General features: G+C 46.7%; 1 protein-coding gene and 1 long non-coding RNA gene across 12 annotated transcripts in view; one reads left to right on the top strand and one right to left on the bottom strand.

Annotated features, from left to right (window-relative positions):
* Positions 1 to 17,505, bottom strand: part of PITX1-AS1 (PITX1 antisense RNA 1) — a 207,675-nt gene that overhangs the window by 23,028 nt on the left and 167,142 nt on the right. For 2 of the 4 annotated variants that reach the window (XR_010587616.2, XR_010587618.2), the window contains one exon: positions 12,894 to 14,146. The exons of 1 other annotated variant lie outside the window; for it this stretch is intronic. This is a non-coding gene — a long non-coding RNA (PITX1 antisense RNA 1). Of the gene's footprint in view, positions 1 to 12,893; positions 14,147 to 17,505 lie in introns of those variants that run through there. One more of the 4 variants, XR_010587615.2, reaches the window with a different exon arrangement.
* The window catches only part of MACROH2A1 (macroH2A.1 histone), a 65,106-nt gene that overhangs the window by 42,209 nt on the left and 5,392 nt on the right, over positions 1 to 17,505 (top strand). For 2 of the 8 annotated variants that reach the window (XR_012414085.1, XR_012414084.1), the window contains exons 6-8: positions 6,271 to 6,357; positions 11,152 to 11,241; positions 13,867 to 14,041. Coding sequence is in view for 4 of the 8 variants with exons in the window: in XM_005557817.4 (XP_005557874.1) it covers positions 4,143 to 4,242; positions 11,152 to 11,241; positions 13,867 to 14,041 (365 nt within the window). In the remaining 4 variants the exon portion in view is untranslated. Of the gene's footprint in view, positions 1 to 4,142; positions 4,243 to 6,270; positions 6,362 to 11,151; positions 11,242 to 13,866; positions 14,042 to 17,505 lie in introns of all 8 variants that reach the window. The other 6 variants (XM_045394246.2, XM_005557818.4, XM_005557817.4 and 3 more) reach the window with 3 other exon arrangements.

Raw genomic sequence — 17,505 nt, 5'->3', positions numbered from 1 at the left:
AGATTCTGCTGCCAGGTCCAAGGCCTCTGGAGAAATCCAGGCTGGGCATGCATGTGTGCAGGCAGAACCACACAGCATAGCTGTGAGGCCAGAAGCCAGCCCTGCAGTGTGCCCCAGGGAAGACACAGCATTCAGGAGGGTCCTATGGAAGACACTGCCCTTCCCATTCCCCTCATTGAAGTGAACTTTGGGGACAGGAAAATAACTGCACTTTAGGTGGTCAGCACAGGGAAATGAGACCAGCCAGGCTTCCTTCCTTGTCTATTATGAGAGAATGAGACACACCAACATCTGACAGTTGCAGGCTAGATTTAACATACCACTCAGGCACTATCTTTAACAATCACTTTCATTAACTAAAATTGGGTTTCTAATATTTTTTTAAAAGAACCAAGAAGGAATGTACTATTTCCTGTAGCCAAGTAGGTCAGGTCAGGCAGTCTGCATGTCTATCCAGGCACTCCTTCCCTGTCATCATCGATAGACCGCCTCCTGTCCTGCCCTAAATGGTGGGGGCCAGCCTCCCATCCAGGCGAGGGCAGCTTGGCTCTGAGCCGCCTCAGATCCAAGCCAGGCCCAGGGCCCAATTTCTGAGCTCTGGCATTTCCATTAACCATGCCTTAAAGGAAAGCGGGCAGGGGCAGTCATTTTATCTGAGTTATATCTGAGGATGTTTGATGTTCAGTTCTAACTCTACATGCCCAGGGGAACCCCAGCACTGGCTTAGGCACTGTGCAGCACTCAGGGTTAGGGGGCCACACCCACTCTTGCCTTCAAAGAGATTATACTCTGATGAGCATATACCATGAGTAAAGAATAAGGGTTTCCACGGACATCCCCACCACAGGGAAGACTCGAGTACTGCTTGTATCAGAAGCTGGCCCAGCAAAGCCAATGAGGTTAGGATCATCAGATCCCGGTGCTGGAAGGGATCTTGAAGGTCCCTTGGCTACGACCCTTTCTGCCCACTGCGCAGCCACGTGGGACCCTCTCCTGCTCTATAACTGGCAGTGCCCTATGGTTACTTTCCTCAGTGGCTAACAGTCTTCATAGCTGCTTTAAATTCTTCATGCTGTGGATTAAAACTTAGTTTTCTATCTTTCCCGATGATGGTACAAAGAAGCAGTCACCTTATTCAAATTCTGAAACCATTAATGATCCTTATTCCTCCCAGAAAATCAGACTAATTTTGGGAATTTTTACAGTTCCCAGAATTCTGATTTCCTAACCCACAAGGACCACTTCTCTGCCATGTACTTCAGATGGACGCACACCCCTCTGGCTGATAAACCCCACTGGATCTGACCCTGGCTGGTGGGAGGGGACCCTGGGGCCTCCTAAGACTAGACCTCTGTCTTGGCTGTATCTCGCTTATTCATTTGTGACTGGACAGTGGGAGCCTGTCCAGAAACATGTGTACCGGTCCATTTGCACCCTATGCTCATGGGCTTTCTTCTGTATAGTGGAGCTACTGTCTTCGTTCATGATCATCTCGCTGTTGGCTTCTGCCCACTGGCCCACCTGCCAAGCTGATTACCCATTTGTCCTTCCAAAGTACTTGAATTAATTTGTCTTCTCCCCTTCCCATTCTCTTCCCCTGATGCACACATCCCAAGCACACACTTTCTAGTCAAGATTGTTTAAAAATACATATTTGTACACATTTTATAGCAACAAAACTTTTGTGGCTCAGCCTTATACCCTAAGGACTTCTGCTGAGCCCCAGTGCATAGCAGAGCATAGTTGGAAAATCACAACTCTAGCCTCATCCACAGATGTGAAGAGTGAAACAGCACTTGGTTGGCAGGAAATCCTCAATGCTGAGTAGTAGTGGCTCCCTGAGGTACTGTAGTCTGTACTTCCAAGAGTGGGGCTGCCTCTGGTCAGACGGGAAGGTAGTGAGTCCAACGGAAGCTGGGAATTCTCCATGAGCTTGAGTTCTGTTCACAACTGTTCCCTTGCTTCAGCAAAGCCAAGTTTCTCCCAGAGAATCCCATTCCCCTAGATAGAGCAGGTGGTTCTCCCCAGGAGAGAGTCAGATACAGGCCAGTGCGAGGGTCTTCCTGGCTAGCTGAAGCACAGCCCGCCAAAATAGCTACTTTTCCAATGAAGCATTTCTGAATATAACACCAGAAGCATCTATACAATTGGAAAAAATTGTGTGAATTTTAAGGATTGAACATGTATTGTTTTAAACAAAGGAATTTATAGATGCCTTAAAAGCATACACATCCACATTACACTGAGTAGATCGAGTCTTTTTCTCATTTGCCTGCCTTCCTCACCAACCTGCCTCTTCACACTGTGTGAGGTGTGTTTTGGTGGTGTGTGGTGGGGGGAGTATTGGCTTAATTTGAGTTTTTATAAATAGCAGTTGCTTGGAGTCAAATGCAGAACTAAATAATAGAGTAAAATCCTTGGCCTTGTTCTAAATCCTGAGAGTTCACTTGCCTTACCCTAAGGCCCCCCACTCTGTGCCCACCCACACCCCTCCTCCCCGATGGCAGCAGTCAGGCCCCAGCTCCCATGCTCCTTTCTGTGCCTCTGACCTGGTGCCAGGGCCCTGAGCTGCTGAGAGCTTTGCTTTGTGAGATCACCCCCATGGCTTTCTTCAGCTCCAAGGGTGTGGGTGGCCTCTAAATCACTCTGTAGTGCTAGGAGCAATAACCCAGAAAGTCCACATGAATAAAACTTGGTCCTCTTCTCTGAGTCTTTAACCAAAAATGAAGTCCACTGCCCTGGCCAGAATTCTTCTTTGGCTGTATGACAAAACTTAATTCCACAACTGTTTCCTCCCAGAGGATGACTCTTAGTGTAAGCACATCCCTCTTTGAGAATCTGACTGCTTCTGGCAATCAAAAATGTGGGTTTATATTTCCGATGCTTCTGGAGTGCCAGGTTTTTTGTTTGCTTTTGTTTTCAACAAAATGTTTGGCCTTAGAAATGCAGCAACTTGCTCTGTTGCCAGGAGCTTCCCTCCCAAGTGTCTTGTGCACAGCCCTCTCCTGGGTGAGCTCCTGGACAAAGCCTCATGCCCTGGTAAACCCTGCAGACCGCAGCCACTATTCTGGCCTAGGTCGTAGTCTTGAGCACCAGCTCTGCTGGGGCTACTTAGGCATTGTAGTTGTCTGCAGGTGTTAGGCATTTACGTTACTGAAGCGTGAGCAATGTCATTGTGAGAGCATGTGCAAAAGCAAGCTTTCCTGCAGGTGCTTGTACCTAAAGAAAAGCAAGGGGAATAGTAGGACCCAGAACAGCAGTCCTAGGCCCATTAATTCTCCTTGCCCCTCTGACAGAATTTCAAGCTCGGGATTCCTCAAATACTCAGATGCAGGGTTGCCATTGTAACAGAGTAACAGTGGCTGGGGTACACCCATTCAGTGGCTCTTCAGAAAGAACAAATTCATTGGTTGGATATAACACTTAAGGAAAATGCTCAATAAGCCACCCATTGAGTCTCAGAGCAACCTGACCAACAAGGTGAAAACCATTTAAAAGACACATTGTCTTGCTGGAGAACTTTCCTCCCCTGGGTTTCACCAGGGAACTTCAGCATTACATGACTAATGAACACGTAAATTAGATGTTACTAAGCAACAGACTGTTCTCACTTCTTGCCACCCTGAGCAGGGCAGGGAAGCCAGCCAGCAGTCACAGTGATGGGGACAGCCTTAAGGACCCATAGTCACTTGGAAGACAATGGCAGAGCCCTTAGGGGTTTGCCCAAGCCAGGTAGGATGTTAGCACCAGCCCAGCACTCAAGGATGAGGACAGTCACACCAGCTCCCACCCTCAGCAATGAGTACTCATTCTAGGTCCTGATAGCTGCCTTACTTTGGCCCCCAGATCACAAGTCCCTTTAAAGGAAAGTTGATCTCCTCGTCGAATGTGGCTTGTGCTTCCTTTTGCCCCAGGCATCACCCACATGCTCTGAACATTCATTCTAGTTTGCTTGCTCCCGCATCCCGAGCAGCATTTGAGTCTTATGTTTGAAATGGGTTCATTTGAGCCAGCAACTCCCTGCTTCCCTTTTGTGCCTCGTGCACTTGGAGTGTCCACTGCCCTTTACCTGTATCCCAAGGCTCCTTCTCTGAGACTTCCCAGCTCTCCTGTTATTTCCCACCTCATGCTTTTCTTTGCAGCTGAACCTTATTCACAGTGAAATCAGTAATTTAGCCGGCTTTGAGGTGGAGGCCATAATCAATCCTACCAATGCTGACATTGACCTTAAAGATGACCTAGGTAATTGGGGACGGGGTTCGGCACCACCAGCTGTCAGATGAAAAGTTATGGAACCCAGAATTTAGGCGTTTCATCTTCCCAGACTTTACAGTGGTCAAGCCAAATTTCCAAATCCAAGATTGATATTTGAGTGTAGACACTGAATATCGACTTACTCCAGGCCATTCCAAGTGTAAACGGTCTGTTTTATTAAGTGTGATTGGCTATTCTCTCCTCAGTTGCAAATATATTGCCATCTGAATTCTCTTCCATAATGATCAAACTGACTGCTGGTTACTTGGGGAGGGATTTTTAAACGTGTTGGTTTTTGTTTGTTTTTTTTGTTTTTACTTTAGAACTGAAAAATCTCAGGTAACTACAAAATGATAGTTTCTCCATTTAAACCTTAATTAGAAATGACAAAGCTTGAAAGAGAAGACAAGCCACATCAGTATGCTATTAAGCTGTCTTTAACCCACAATTTACTACCATCACTTCAACTTTTTTTTAGAACTGAAAACAGTATATGACTGAATGGCACCTTCATGAATTATTTGACTAGAGGATGGTATTAAACAGAAGGGCAATATCTCCAAGCGAGTTCTTACAGAGGAAAACTGCCCCAGAGCCATGGTGTCTCCCTGTTCAAGACGGTGGATGGTACAGGGCAGGCTGAGAGGTGCACCTTAAGTGTCCTGCCTCTATGGCTTTATCTTTGCATATGTGGCAGTGTCAGCTCAATGGCACGACAGGGCTCCTCTGCTGCTCTTCGAAGTAGAGGCTTGCCAGGGGAAATAGGCACACAGATGTAGCCTCCTTCCTAACCCTCAAGTGCAATCTATTTTGTATCCCTTGAGCTCTCAGCTTCCGCTGTTTTTGTCAGATAGCAGACTTCCTTACTGGGAGATACACTCATTCCGTGAGCCCAGGCCTGACCCACACGAACTGGGTGTAACAGTGGGCTGAAAACATGAGGACTGGACTCAAGAGTGTCCAGCTTGAACTTCTTTTCCAACTGCCTTATACAGATACTCAAAAAACAAAACAAAACAAAAAACCACAAGCTAGAAAAAGCAAGGATTCTATCCAAAGCACATTTTATACTAAAATACAAAGGCCAGGTGCAGTGGCTCACACCTGTAACTCCAGCATTTTTGGAGACTGAGGCAGGAGGATTGAGTGAGGCCAGGAGTTGGAGGCCAACCTGGGTAAGATAGACCTCATCTCTACAAAAAGTCAAAAACTTAGCTGGGCTTGGTGATACGTGCCTGTAGTCTTAGCTACTCGCTCGGGAGGCTGAGGCAGGAGGATTGCTTAGGCCCAGGAGTTCGAAGCTGCAGTGACCTATGATTGTGCCACTGCACTCCAGCCTGGGCAACAGCAAGACCCTGTCTGTAAAAAAACAACAAAAAAATTAAACTGTAAATATAAGACACGCTAGAGTAAGAGATGGGCCTGGAAAAATATTGACAGAGATCAGCCCATATGTTGAGGGGAAAAAATAAAGGCAATCCTCTACATATATCAATACTGTTTTCTGGGTTTTCAAGAGAAATCCCTTGAAGGTAGACAAAATAGTAAATGTCACAAGAATAAAAATCAAAGCCTGCAAGTTGACTGCTGCAGACAGAATGGAGAAACTTGTTGTTTTGGTTGGCCTGATGGTCCACTTTTTTTTTTTTTTTTTTAAACAGATGCCATGTTTTAGTAGCCTTCTCAGTGGGATGCCAACTTTATAGGCTTTTGCGAAGTGAAACGGGGCATTCATTTTATTTCTTTTAACCTTTGGAAATGATCTCATGTGTGTGTTTCTCTTTTTTTGGACTTGTCATTCAAATGTTTAATTTAAACATGTCACATTTGATATTCCTCCTCCTCCTGTCCTCACCCCCATCCACATGTGCGCACACTGCGTGGACTGATTGCCCCTTGGGCTCATATGTTGGAATCGACCAGGTAGGCCAGCCCTGCCATTGGGGCGTTAGTAAATGTGCCTGTGCGTGGGTCTCGGTCCAACACAGTTGATATACATTTGTTTACCTGTTATAGTTGCAAGTTGTACAGGCTGACATTGCCTCGATCGACAGTGATGCTGTCGTTCACCCGACAAACACTGACTTCTACATCGGTGGTGAAGTAGGTAATGCCTAGCCGGGTGCTGCCGAGTGTGTGTGTGCATGGTCAGTCGGCCGCTGCAGACAGCTTGATCCTTTGACAGCTATGCAGGGCTGCATTCATTTCACACTTCCAGCTGTCCTGACCTTCCCAAGGTCTCCTGTCCCTGGGTTGTGGACCTGAGTGATAAAGCTAGCTGTCAGCCAGGATGTGATGCATCCTGGCTGATGCAGCTCAGAAATGGACATTTCTGGTTTGAAAACTGGTTCAGCAGAATCATTTCTTCACCTGCCCCACAAGGCACAGCTTTGTTGGAGACTGGGTTCACAGATGATTTCAGCTGCAGGAACAATACAGTCACATGGACCGAGTGGCATCCAAGACCACCTCCATGCACTCTGAAGAGCAGACAAACACAGATGCCTGTGCACAGGTCACCACCCCCACCCCCGCAACCCCTGCCAATCTGTCTCCATGTCAGAAGCACGCTTGTTCCTGAAAATGGCCTTAAAGCCTCAGGTGCACAAGGAGGACCCTTTCCAAATGCTTGCCCACACTTAGGGTTCTCAGACTTCAGGTGCATGAAAATCACCTCAATCTGACATGGTATCCTTAGACTACTCATAAGAAACATCATCCTAGACCCAGAAAGCACCTTCCTTTCCCCTGGCAGCTGATAAGGCATTGTAGGTTGATTCCTGGTGTGCTAAATAGCTGAGGGTGGCCAAGACAGAGGGCACTTGAGATGCCATATCCCGAGGCTGCAGATTCCTGGCAGGAGAATCAAACAGTATCCTGCTTTAAGAACACACTGAGGGGCCTGTCTGAGGAGGTGGCACCCACGTGTGATAGAAAAAAGCACAGCTTTGGAGCTAGGTGGAAGGAACTGGAGTCCTACTGTCACCATTTACTGATCATGGGGCCTGGGCAAGTCACTTCACTCCTCAGTGCTTCAGGCGCCCTATCTATAAAGTAATGGTAATGATGGGAATTACATTAAATGTAAGCAAAGCACCTTGTTTTGTAAAGCCTGGCTCATGATTGGTGCCTGCTGTAAGGTATCACTCATGTGTATATATGATTTTTATAGTAGATGTGCTGGTCCTGAGAGCAGCACTCTGAGTGTGGATTCAAATACCAGCTTCCAAAGTGAATGGTTACATTTCCAGTCAGCAGACAGTGAAGTCATCTGGAAGGATGAGGAGATCGGGATTTTCACAAGGGTCCTGGATGCTAGATGTGCAGTAGCTCACAATCTCTGGCTGCCCGGCTCTGCTTGGCATCACTAGCAAAGACTGCTAGTTCAGTCTTCCCCAGCCACTGCAATTTGGACTAACCACTCTCCTGGGTATTTTGGATTTTGGACATGGATGGAAAGACAAACTGGATGGAAAGTCAGAATTTGCCAAGTCTGCCAGGCCAAAATGAAATGGGGCTGTAGGCAATTAAACTCCCCTTTCACAAGACTTTGGAGGAGTTAAAGAGCTCCAAAGTCAGGCAGCTTAAGAGAAAGATGCTTCCTTTTTTAACCAAATGAACATTTGATGGGAGGGAAGTGCTTATTTAGAGAAAAATAAATAACTAAGGGCTTGTCTTTGTCATAGCTGGGAGTTACTAAGGCCTGGCTTCATCCTGCCATCCAGGACATTTGGTGAAATGGGAATTATGCAACTTCCTAGGCAAAAGTATCTTACCCAGGTCCAGGGAGAAGAGAAAGTTGACCTACCTGCTGCAGGCTGAGGAAGGCCGTGCCCAGCAGGATTAGCCATGCCAGGAAGCAGAGTTGCAGCTTTGAGACAGGGCTGAAGCCTTGGGGGAATAACAGGCAGACCCAACTGTGCCACCCAGCAGAGCCCAGTCCTTCCTGAATTGTGACTGGAATAGATCTCTTTGGAATAAGGATTGTGCTAATGCTTTTCCTCTGACATGTTTGCCTACAACCCATTGATAAGCACAGGGTGGGGAATTATTAGCTTCCAAGCCACAGGAGCAACCTGGGTCCAAAAGCTTGCCCAGGACCCTGGCACACATCACTCACCGACAGTGTCACACCTGCAGAAATCTTCAGCAGCTTCAGACATCCCAACTGGCCAAGGCAGAAAGACTGCCAGATCAGAACCCAGTCTTCCAAAGCCCCGCAGGGCTTTTTCTGCCCAGCGGACCAGTCCAAACCAGTACTGACCCCAGATATCTTTTACAATGCCAATGCTAAACCAGATTCCTACATGGCCTCAATTGGTTCCAGCTCCCACCTTGATGTGTGAGAGGAGAAAAGAGGAAGCTAGTAATCACTCCATTTCTCATATTTGGTGTGAAGTCCCGAGACTGCTGGAAGAAGGAATCCGAGTGCAGGAATGCTTAGCCCCAGTGATTAACTTTTACCCATCAAAAGTTCTTTCTAACAGTGAAATAGACCACAGGCCTAGCCTGACATTTGTCCAAGCCTAAATTTTCGCTTAGGCTGTTTTGAACACTGATACTTATGCCTGCTTTCTAAGCATGAAATAATGTTCTTGTTCTCATGGGAGTAACACATGTTTATGCTTGGGGGCAAATAAGCCAATTGCTTTATGATTAACCCTGGAGTTAAGCCTCAAAAGCAAGAGTCTTACAATAAGAGTGTTGACAATATGGTTGAAAATGGGCCTGTTTCTTGTTAAAAAGTACACGTGTGTCTACATGAACATGTGCATACATATGTGTGTGTAGGAGTCAAGTCCTGACTGGGTTGATTGCCTGCAATCTAGGGTTCAGTTTTTAAGTTTGGGAAATGCATTTAAGTGTATTTTAACTTGGAAATTTCACTTTTAATTAAAGCAATATTTATAAGTAAAATTTTTAAACACTCTTCCTAAGATAAAATACCTTTAATTATAAATCAGCCCATTTTCTTAAATATTTTAGAAAGGAGTTGGTAATCATGATAAAGTAAAAACGATATTTTACCTTTCAAATTTCTCAGTTCTCACCAAAGAGTTAAATTTAATAAAGAACGAGAACCCTAACTAGTCCAGCCTCCAGTGTTTTTGTTGCCCTGCCTCAAGCTGGAGAATGGGTTTAAGCGTGAAGGCTAGACTGGGCCCTGGGGCAGCAGTGTGTGGAATCCAGCTGGTTCTGGCTCCAGATTCCTTTTTCTCAGCTGCAGGGATAGTTTAGGTGAACCTGTATTGGGGTCTCACTTGCCTGGGTTGCATCCACTTTGTGGTGGTGGAGTTGGGCTCTAAGCCCCCAGCCTGCTTCCTCCAGTGCATGGTCCATTCAGCTGCCACCTCTGATGCTGACTTTACTAGAAACATGCAGCAGCAACAGGTGTGACATTCTCACTCTGCCATTTAAAGTCTGTGCTGCTTTTCAGGACAGGTAAAGGCAGGAGGGCAGTCTGAGATCATGAAGAGTAACACAAAATCCTACCTCAAGGATGCTAAGTTTGTACCACCCTCTCTCAGACACAGCTGTGAGCTCCCCTGGGCTGTGGCTGCTGGTCATATTTATCTGTACACCCCAGGTTTCCTACAGCGGGTGGGTACAGGCCCAGTCCTAGCCATTAGCCCTGGTTTGTATTTGGGACAAGGCCCAAGTTGTTTCCTCTTCTTCCCAGACACCTCCTGGGGTTAGTTCACCCCTGCAGAATAAACATTCAAAGGAGGCAAGTTTCACTAAGATAATTAGCCCTAATCATCGCAGGGTGACTCCAAAGAGAATTTGGGCTGGTGCATTCCGATATACCTTGACCGTCCCGTACCAGAACTGTGCCAGGTGCACCTGGAATTTTCCAAGACAAATGTGAATCTTAAGGGGAGTATTTTGTCCTCCTGTGAGGAAAAGTACTTTAAAATGTGCAAAACTGAGGAATCAGAGCTTAAGGAAGACTCAGACCCCATTTTAGCCAAACTTGAAAGGCTGATCTTGTTGCTAACTTTGATTGCCACTTGCTATCCCACATGAGTATCAACTCAGAGTTCTCATAGGTGTTGGTGATCTTGTTTGGGAACTTGGTTTTCACAGCAGAAATTAATTACTTAGCAAGTGCCCTAATTGAAGAAAATACATTGCTCCCAACCTCCATTGGCTTTTATTAAAGAATCTGGTCCTGAGCAGTTAGACATCCTCCTTTCCAAGCTTTTTATAGCATACAGATTAATCTTTAAGCTCTGCTTCTGATGTTGCCCTTCTTTACTGAAAACAATTCTGAATCATTAGTGTAATTAAGAAAATACCGTCTGAGGCCATTTTTATTTTGTATTTGCATATGAGACCAAAGCTGCAAAACAGGAACTAAGCATGGTAATAATGCTGGTCCAAAAAGGTGGCCAAGTATGAACACTTCCTTCTAGGCCTACTGCCAGGAGGAGAGCTGGCCTCTCGATGGGAGCATTGTATGCTGCTGAAACCTCCTTACTTGGGGGTTCTCCCCAGAGACAGAGAAGAAAACCCAAGGCAGGCATTAGTCTTGGAAACCAGTACCAGCTGGTATCTCATGCCAGTGAAAAGCATCCAGGACAAGCATGTCTGCAAAAAAAAAACAAGCATCTCCTGTCTCTTTCACATCTCTGTCACATCCGTGATCACCCTGAGTCAGACCCAAATGAGGGGCAGCAGAGACAGCCAGATGAAGCAGCAATGTGAGGGTAGTAACTGGTGGTGACAAGCCCTTCTCAATTTTACTTTACTAACTCAGCCAAGGCTTAGTTCCTGTTTTGCAGCCTGATGGAAATTTAATAGATCATTTGAAGTATGTAATCACCTGACATGCTAAGTGTCTGTGTGTGCCAGAGACACAGAATGGCAACCTGACCCCACCCTGTCCTTGTCTAGGAAACACGCTGGAGAAGAAAGGTGGCAAGGAGTTTGTGGAAGCTGTCCTGGAACTCCGGAAAAAGAACGGGCCCTTGGAAGTAGCTGGAGGTGAGGTGTGAAAGCCACCGTGCTTATTTGGTTGTGGCACATGCAGTATTAGGAAAACCATTTTGTGAGATGGCTTAGAATTTAGAGGTGCATGGCAATATAGCCGCATCTTCAAGACGGAGGCCAAGGACAGCCTGTAGCTTTGTAACTTAGAGTTTCATCACATGCAGGTTGTCTGGGAAAATCACCTTTGAATTTTTTTATTACTTAAAATAGCTCCTATATGTTTGATGTCTAGATCTCAAATTTTAAGAAATTATAGGAGCTGAGTTTGGTACATCTAAGAGCTGAGAGGGAGTGATACTGAGCCATTTGCAAAACTGCTGGTGAGAGATGCTAATTAAAAATCTTCAGCCATCCATGTTTGTAATAGGAAACGTATAAATACACATTTCTCATTTGCCAGTTACACCTTCCCTGGTATAAGGGGAAGAAAACAACTTGGCATCTGATGTGGGGAGAATTATTGCTAAGACCTGGAGGCAGGGTACTTCTTACTGCTTCAGGCCTGAATTTAGGTGGTCATTTGGGGTATACAGGACAGAGGACCTCCTGAGGACCTGAGAGTTGAGTCAGTGGGGAGGCCCGGCTTCACCACCAACTGTGTGAGGACAGATCACCCATTTCCTCACTTTGGGCTCTGGTTTTCTCTTCTTACTACCCAATTCCAATGCCTATCCTGTCTTTTAAATCCTCCGCTTTAAAAATGAATCTTAACTAAAGTTGGACATTGATAATTTTCGCATAAGCTCTCTCTTGGAGGGTCCACCAGGCCTTGCCCCTCTATTCCTAGTGACAAATGACACCCCTTTCAGGCTAGTCTCAGGATCCAGAAGGATTCCCTTTGCTGATCTGTGCCTTTGACCTCTGCTCTGCCACTTCTGTTTTGCCTGCAAGGGGCATGACATACAGGGCACTAACTATAAAGTTCTTCCAGGCAGTACCACCAAAGTCCCACACTACAAGGGAAGGCATACACAGTTTTAACTACCTAGCCAGGGGCAGCTGGCCTTTCGCCAGTCCCTTTAAAACACCTGTTTGACCAGCCTGTGGGTCTCTTCCCATCAGGGTTCCAGCTTGAGTACTGCTGGTAGCCCTTGGCACAAGGCCTGGTAGGAGGCAGCCTGGTGCTGCCATGTACCAAACTCTGTGGGAAACCTCAGCCACAGCAGATGCAAACCCATTAGGTGTAGCATGGTTCAAGATACTTTTGCTTGTTTCAATAACACTTTTGTTTTTGATTTTAAAGCTACTTTAGAAACTGCTTTAAAATAATTTTGAAAGTATAAAGAGGCAAATAAAACATATTCCTGTTCCACTGTGCAAAGATAGTCACTGTTAATGTTTCTTTCCAGTCCTTTTCTATGCGTAGTTTAGCCATGACTTCTCATGGGGATAAACCCACTGGTTTAATTCAATGCCGTAATGTCAGGTTTTTGTAGGTCAGCCTAGAGTTCTCAAGCCCAATCACAAAGCAGAGCCAGGACTCAAATTCATGCCCTGTGACTGAGCTGTTTCTACTGTACCATGAGACACTACCCACAAATCGCTCCTTCTCCAGTATCTACCACACGACCATAACAACACATACCCCTTGTAAAGATATTCCATTAAAAAAAAAAAAAAATGGGTTTCAGAAATACGCCACCAAATACAAAAAGTTTGGATGTTTTACTTTAGCAGTGGTATGGAGACTCTAATGTGCTCCTGTATAGAAGCATAGCATGCAGCACCCCCTAAACCCAGTGCCCCCAAAACCTTTGCAGAGCATCTATGGACGGGGATTCTGGAACATGCTGTGGGAGACATGGTACTTTGCAGTTTGTGGCAGACCCCAGGCCTGTGTCCTTAGATCTGGCAAGGGAAAGGCAAGTCTTTTTGGTGGAGATGTATAGCTGGAAAGGGGCCCCTCTTCTCTTCTAGGAAAAGAAAAAACAGTTCCTTAAAAACTAAGCTAATTCTGCCACAAACAGGATCAGTTATTCACACAGTGAGGCCATCTTCAGCAGGGAGAAGACAATGGCAGCGGAGATGCTGGTCAGTTTGCTTAGCAGATCATTTAAAGCAGTTGCTTTCCTGGTAGCTTTGTCCTGAATTGGGTCTGGGAGATTTAGAGAATACATCATAGTAGAGACAAATACATCATATTGGTGTGCAAGTCGATAATTAGCACACCAGTCGACTTAAAGAAGAAGGGTTGGAAACCCAAAACAATTATTTTAAGGCTGCAGATGTTCTGACATGTTTAGTTGAGTTTGTGTTCAGTTGAGTTAGATGGGTAAGGCTCTGCCTCTGGGAGAACTGTGTAAGCTTTCTGAGAGTGGAGAAAGGCTTACTACGAACTTGGTCAAAATTCCTGGTGGTGACATATTGTAATGCCAACTTTCCAAGGGTGTGGCTTGGCTTGGCTCCCCTCTTCAAGTGAAAAGACTAAATGATGAGCAGTTCTCGGCTCGAGCTCACGTTGGAATCACAACGCAGCAGACAGCTGTGGAACTCCTCAGACACAGGCCATTGGAGGGCCCAGGAAGATGTATGGTGGCAGGGGAGTGGGTCTGTGTTTGGCATCTTGTGCTTTGTAGTGAACCAGAGCTCACTATTTCTGTTTCATCCCCCCACCACTAGCTGCCGTAAGCGCAGGTCACGGCCTGCCTGCCAAGTTTGTGATCCACTGTAATAGTCCAGTCTGGGGTGCAGACAAATGTGAAGAACTTCTGGAAAAGACAGTGAAAAACTGCTTGGCCCTGGCTGATGATAAGAAGCTGAAATCCATTGCATTTCCATCCATCGGCAGCGGCAGGTAGGGGCATATGCTTGTTACATATCAGTCATGGGTGTGTCTCTCTGCGCACACATCGCCCATAATTGTGGTGCTGTCACTCTGTGCAAGGCCCGCGGAGGCTGCCTTAACCAAGGAGACCAGAAGCACGACATAGGGAAGAATGCAGACATTAAATGATGGTGAGGGACAATCAGAGAGATCCAAATCCCAAGGATGATATAAAACTTCAGTTTTGATAGCAAATGTCATCACAGAAGGGGACCCCAGGGTGTACTGGGACCACAGAAATGGCGCCTCAGAGAGCAAGTTTTGAAGGGCACAGTGACTTAGATGGGTGGAGAAGATCTGGAGGTATGAATAACAGGGATACAAATGAACAGCTTGGCTGTCTCAGAATAAGTCTATAGCTGTGTTACAGTCTGCCACCCAAACCACAGTATTCTTTGGATAAAGCCCTCTACCCCTTTCCTTTCTACTCACAAGCATCTTCCACCTCCTGAGAACCTGTGTCTCTACATGACTCACTGTCTTACTGCCCTAGGTAACCCTGCTGGTCTGCTAATGAGGTAATGGGACCTGGTGGAATGGAATGGGGAATTACGTGAGATTTTAAACAGGGCTGGGCCCTACTCCACTTCCTGTCCCAGAAAATCCCCAGGTAGACTCACCAAGGTCTTCACCAGCAATACAACTGCCCCTAAGACATACACATACCCAGAGGACCACCATGGGAGAAGCCTAGTTTTTCGACAGCTGATGATGCAGGTAGGGCTCAGGGCAACCCCCTCAGTACCTCCCTGGTTGTACACCCCAAAGATGTCAGCAAATAACCTATCAGGTTCCTGCCTGTTGGAGCAGCACTGCACTCTGGCTTAGGGGTCAGGCCTGGAGTTGCGTCCTGGCTTGGCCACTAACCAGGTGAGTGATGACATGTAAATTAATCCCTTTCTGAGAAGTTGGCATAATAATCCCCCCATGCAGTGTCTCAGGGTTGCTCTAGAAATTAAAGGAGCTCTTAGAAGGCAGAGTGCTTTCAGAAGTGTGTCCCATGATGCAGACATGAGGACCTGTCAGGGCAGAGCCACCTCTGAGATTGTGTCCCACTGCCCATCACTATTGTCCTCCCTACCAAGGGTCTAAGTCCAAGGCCTCTGGAAGGCTCAAGGTCTGCATTGGGCACTGAAGCAAAAAGAAACTGGCCTTTAGAGGCTGCAGCTGTTAACAACTTGCGCCCAAGAGGAGCCATAACCTGGGGTTCTGTGTTGGCAGATGGCTCACTTTGGACAGAGTACCTGCCACTGCTCCTGGGGCTTCCCTTCCCAGCTTGTGAGCCTTCTGGGGTCTCTGCCCATCAGCCCCTCCCAGCACCCAAGGAAGGCAGGGCTGTGTAGCACCAACTGCCTGTGACCCTGCAGGCTGTCCTTTCCTTCTGGGCGAGCCTGAGCAACGGTCCTCAGAACCATGTCATGAACTGATAGAAAGCTGCTCTCTCAAACACTTTCCTTCCAAACTTTCAAGAGGATAGAGAGTACATTTTGCCATTTTCTGCTTAGGCAGGCCTCGTGATTTTGCCTCCTGCATGCTGCCATTACTGAGGTCCCACACCTCAAGTACTGGTGGCAGAACTAGTACGGGGTGGGCTTCCTGTCACTTGACATTCTGCCTAGCAAAAGACCCTGTCCACAGGCAGATGGGCACTGCCACCATTCCCCAGGGCTTTCTGTGGCCAAGGCCATGTGTGACTGGAAGGGCCCACCAGTACCAGGCTCTGGGGGAAAGATCTCCGGTTGCGCCTGAACCTTCTCTGGAGCCTCTATCACTGCCTGCCACCCATTGCTGCCCCCACTTCTCCCAGTCAAGGGAAAAACAGAAGAATGAGCATTTCCTCAGCAGCCCCTCACCAGTCGGTGAGCTCTGGGCAGGCTTGCCTCCCCGTTCCCTGGCCTTGCATCTCTGGGCTGTCTGGTCCTGGAGCTGTGAGTAAGGCCCCTCAGCTCTCCTGTCCTGTGTGACCTTTGGTTAAATGAATCAACCTCTCTGCTCTGGTCTGCCTTATCAGCAAGTGAGACTGTAGGGACTGCCCTTCCTCACAGATGGTTCTGAGTCTCAGTTAATTAGTGCTTCGGATGTACTTTGATCTGCTCTGATGAAAGGTGCTTCTGAAGAGGGAGGCAATAGGAAACTTTATTGGAGGTAATAATTTCACACCCTTTCATATGGGTATTGAGAAATTTTTAATTGAAGCATAAAAGTAATTCTCATAAAAGAGCATCTGTTATTACAAACTTATTTACATTTTTCATGGAGTAAAAAGTAGGAATAAAAATAATCAATTGAAAGCTTTAAGGGGGGAAATGCCCAAGGCAGCACATGTGTACAGCTACCCAGGCCACATCTGCCAGGCAGACCTCACCCCACAGAGCTGTGTAAACAGCTGCCCTCTCTTTCATGAGTAAAAAAATGGGATTACACCAGAGCCGGCCAGTAAATCACAGTGGGTTTTAGGACGGGAAATAAAACAGCTTGTTTGTTGCATCCAGTGTCTCTGGCATGAAAGTAATGTTGGGATTAAAACAGTATAAATGTAAGCATGTCGGGAAAGAGCCGTTGGTAAAGGATCACTCTCTTAGCTGAGGCCCAGCGACACAGCCTAATGTGGAAGATGACCACAACCACACCTGTGTGATGGCTCCCTCTAGCCTGTTGGCCTTGCTGGGGGCAAGTGAGGCCCTGGCATCTGGACATCCTGTCCTCAGTCATTCTGGTCATGATATTTATGGATACCCCTACTCCCTCAGCTCTGTTTCACATTAGGGGTGACCCCTCTCCAGAGGGGTAGTACATAGAGAATACTAGTTTGGGGCTTTGATTAAACTTTCCTTAGATTTATGAGCTTAAAAGGAAAGTGGTTTATTTTTTTCAAGCTACTATTTATGGATATGTGTTGAGCCCCAGGTACTGTGCTAAACCCTTTATCTGCATTATCTCACAGCAACCCTACAAGGTGAGCATTATTATTCCTTTCAAGGGCAAAGAAACTGAAGCATGGAGGGGTTAAGTAACTCATTTGAGGTCAACTTGTACGTGGTAGAGCAAGAATTTGATCGGAAGCCCTTGGCTTCAGAGCTGTTAGGCTCATGGAACCCCTGCCTTCTGTCACCACTGGTCAGCCAGACCCCAGATCCTACCTCCTCTCATCCCACCACAGGGCTGTCCCCTGCCTGTGTACTCTCTTTGCATAAAACTCCCTGGGAACTCCCTGACCTGCCCAAGTATAGCCATCAGCCTCTTTCTCCTCCTAACCACTGGCCTCAGAGGTGAGATAAAAGGACAGAAACTCAAAGGCCTTTGGCCTTTGAATAGGGGAGAATTTTTCATTTACCCAAAGCCTGGGGGCCTCGAGTGAGAGGCCACTTTGGGGCTGCCCAATCCCCTCTCTAGCTGCAGGGGGCACAGCTCAGGGGAGTGGTGGCCCCATCACC

Source organism: Macaca fascicularis, chromosome 6 (genome assembly GCF_037993035.2).
Source record: "Macaca fascicularis isolate 582-1 chromosome 6, T2T-MFA8v1.1".
In the NCBI taxonomy this organism is placed as follows: Eukaryota; Metazoa; Chordata; class Mammalia; order Primates; family Cercopithecidae; genus Macaca; species Macaca fascicularis.
The sequence above is the reverse complement of the archived record's forward strand: the minus strand, read 5'-3'. Positions and strand labels throughout refer to the sequence as shown.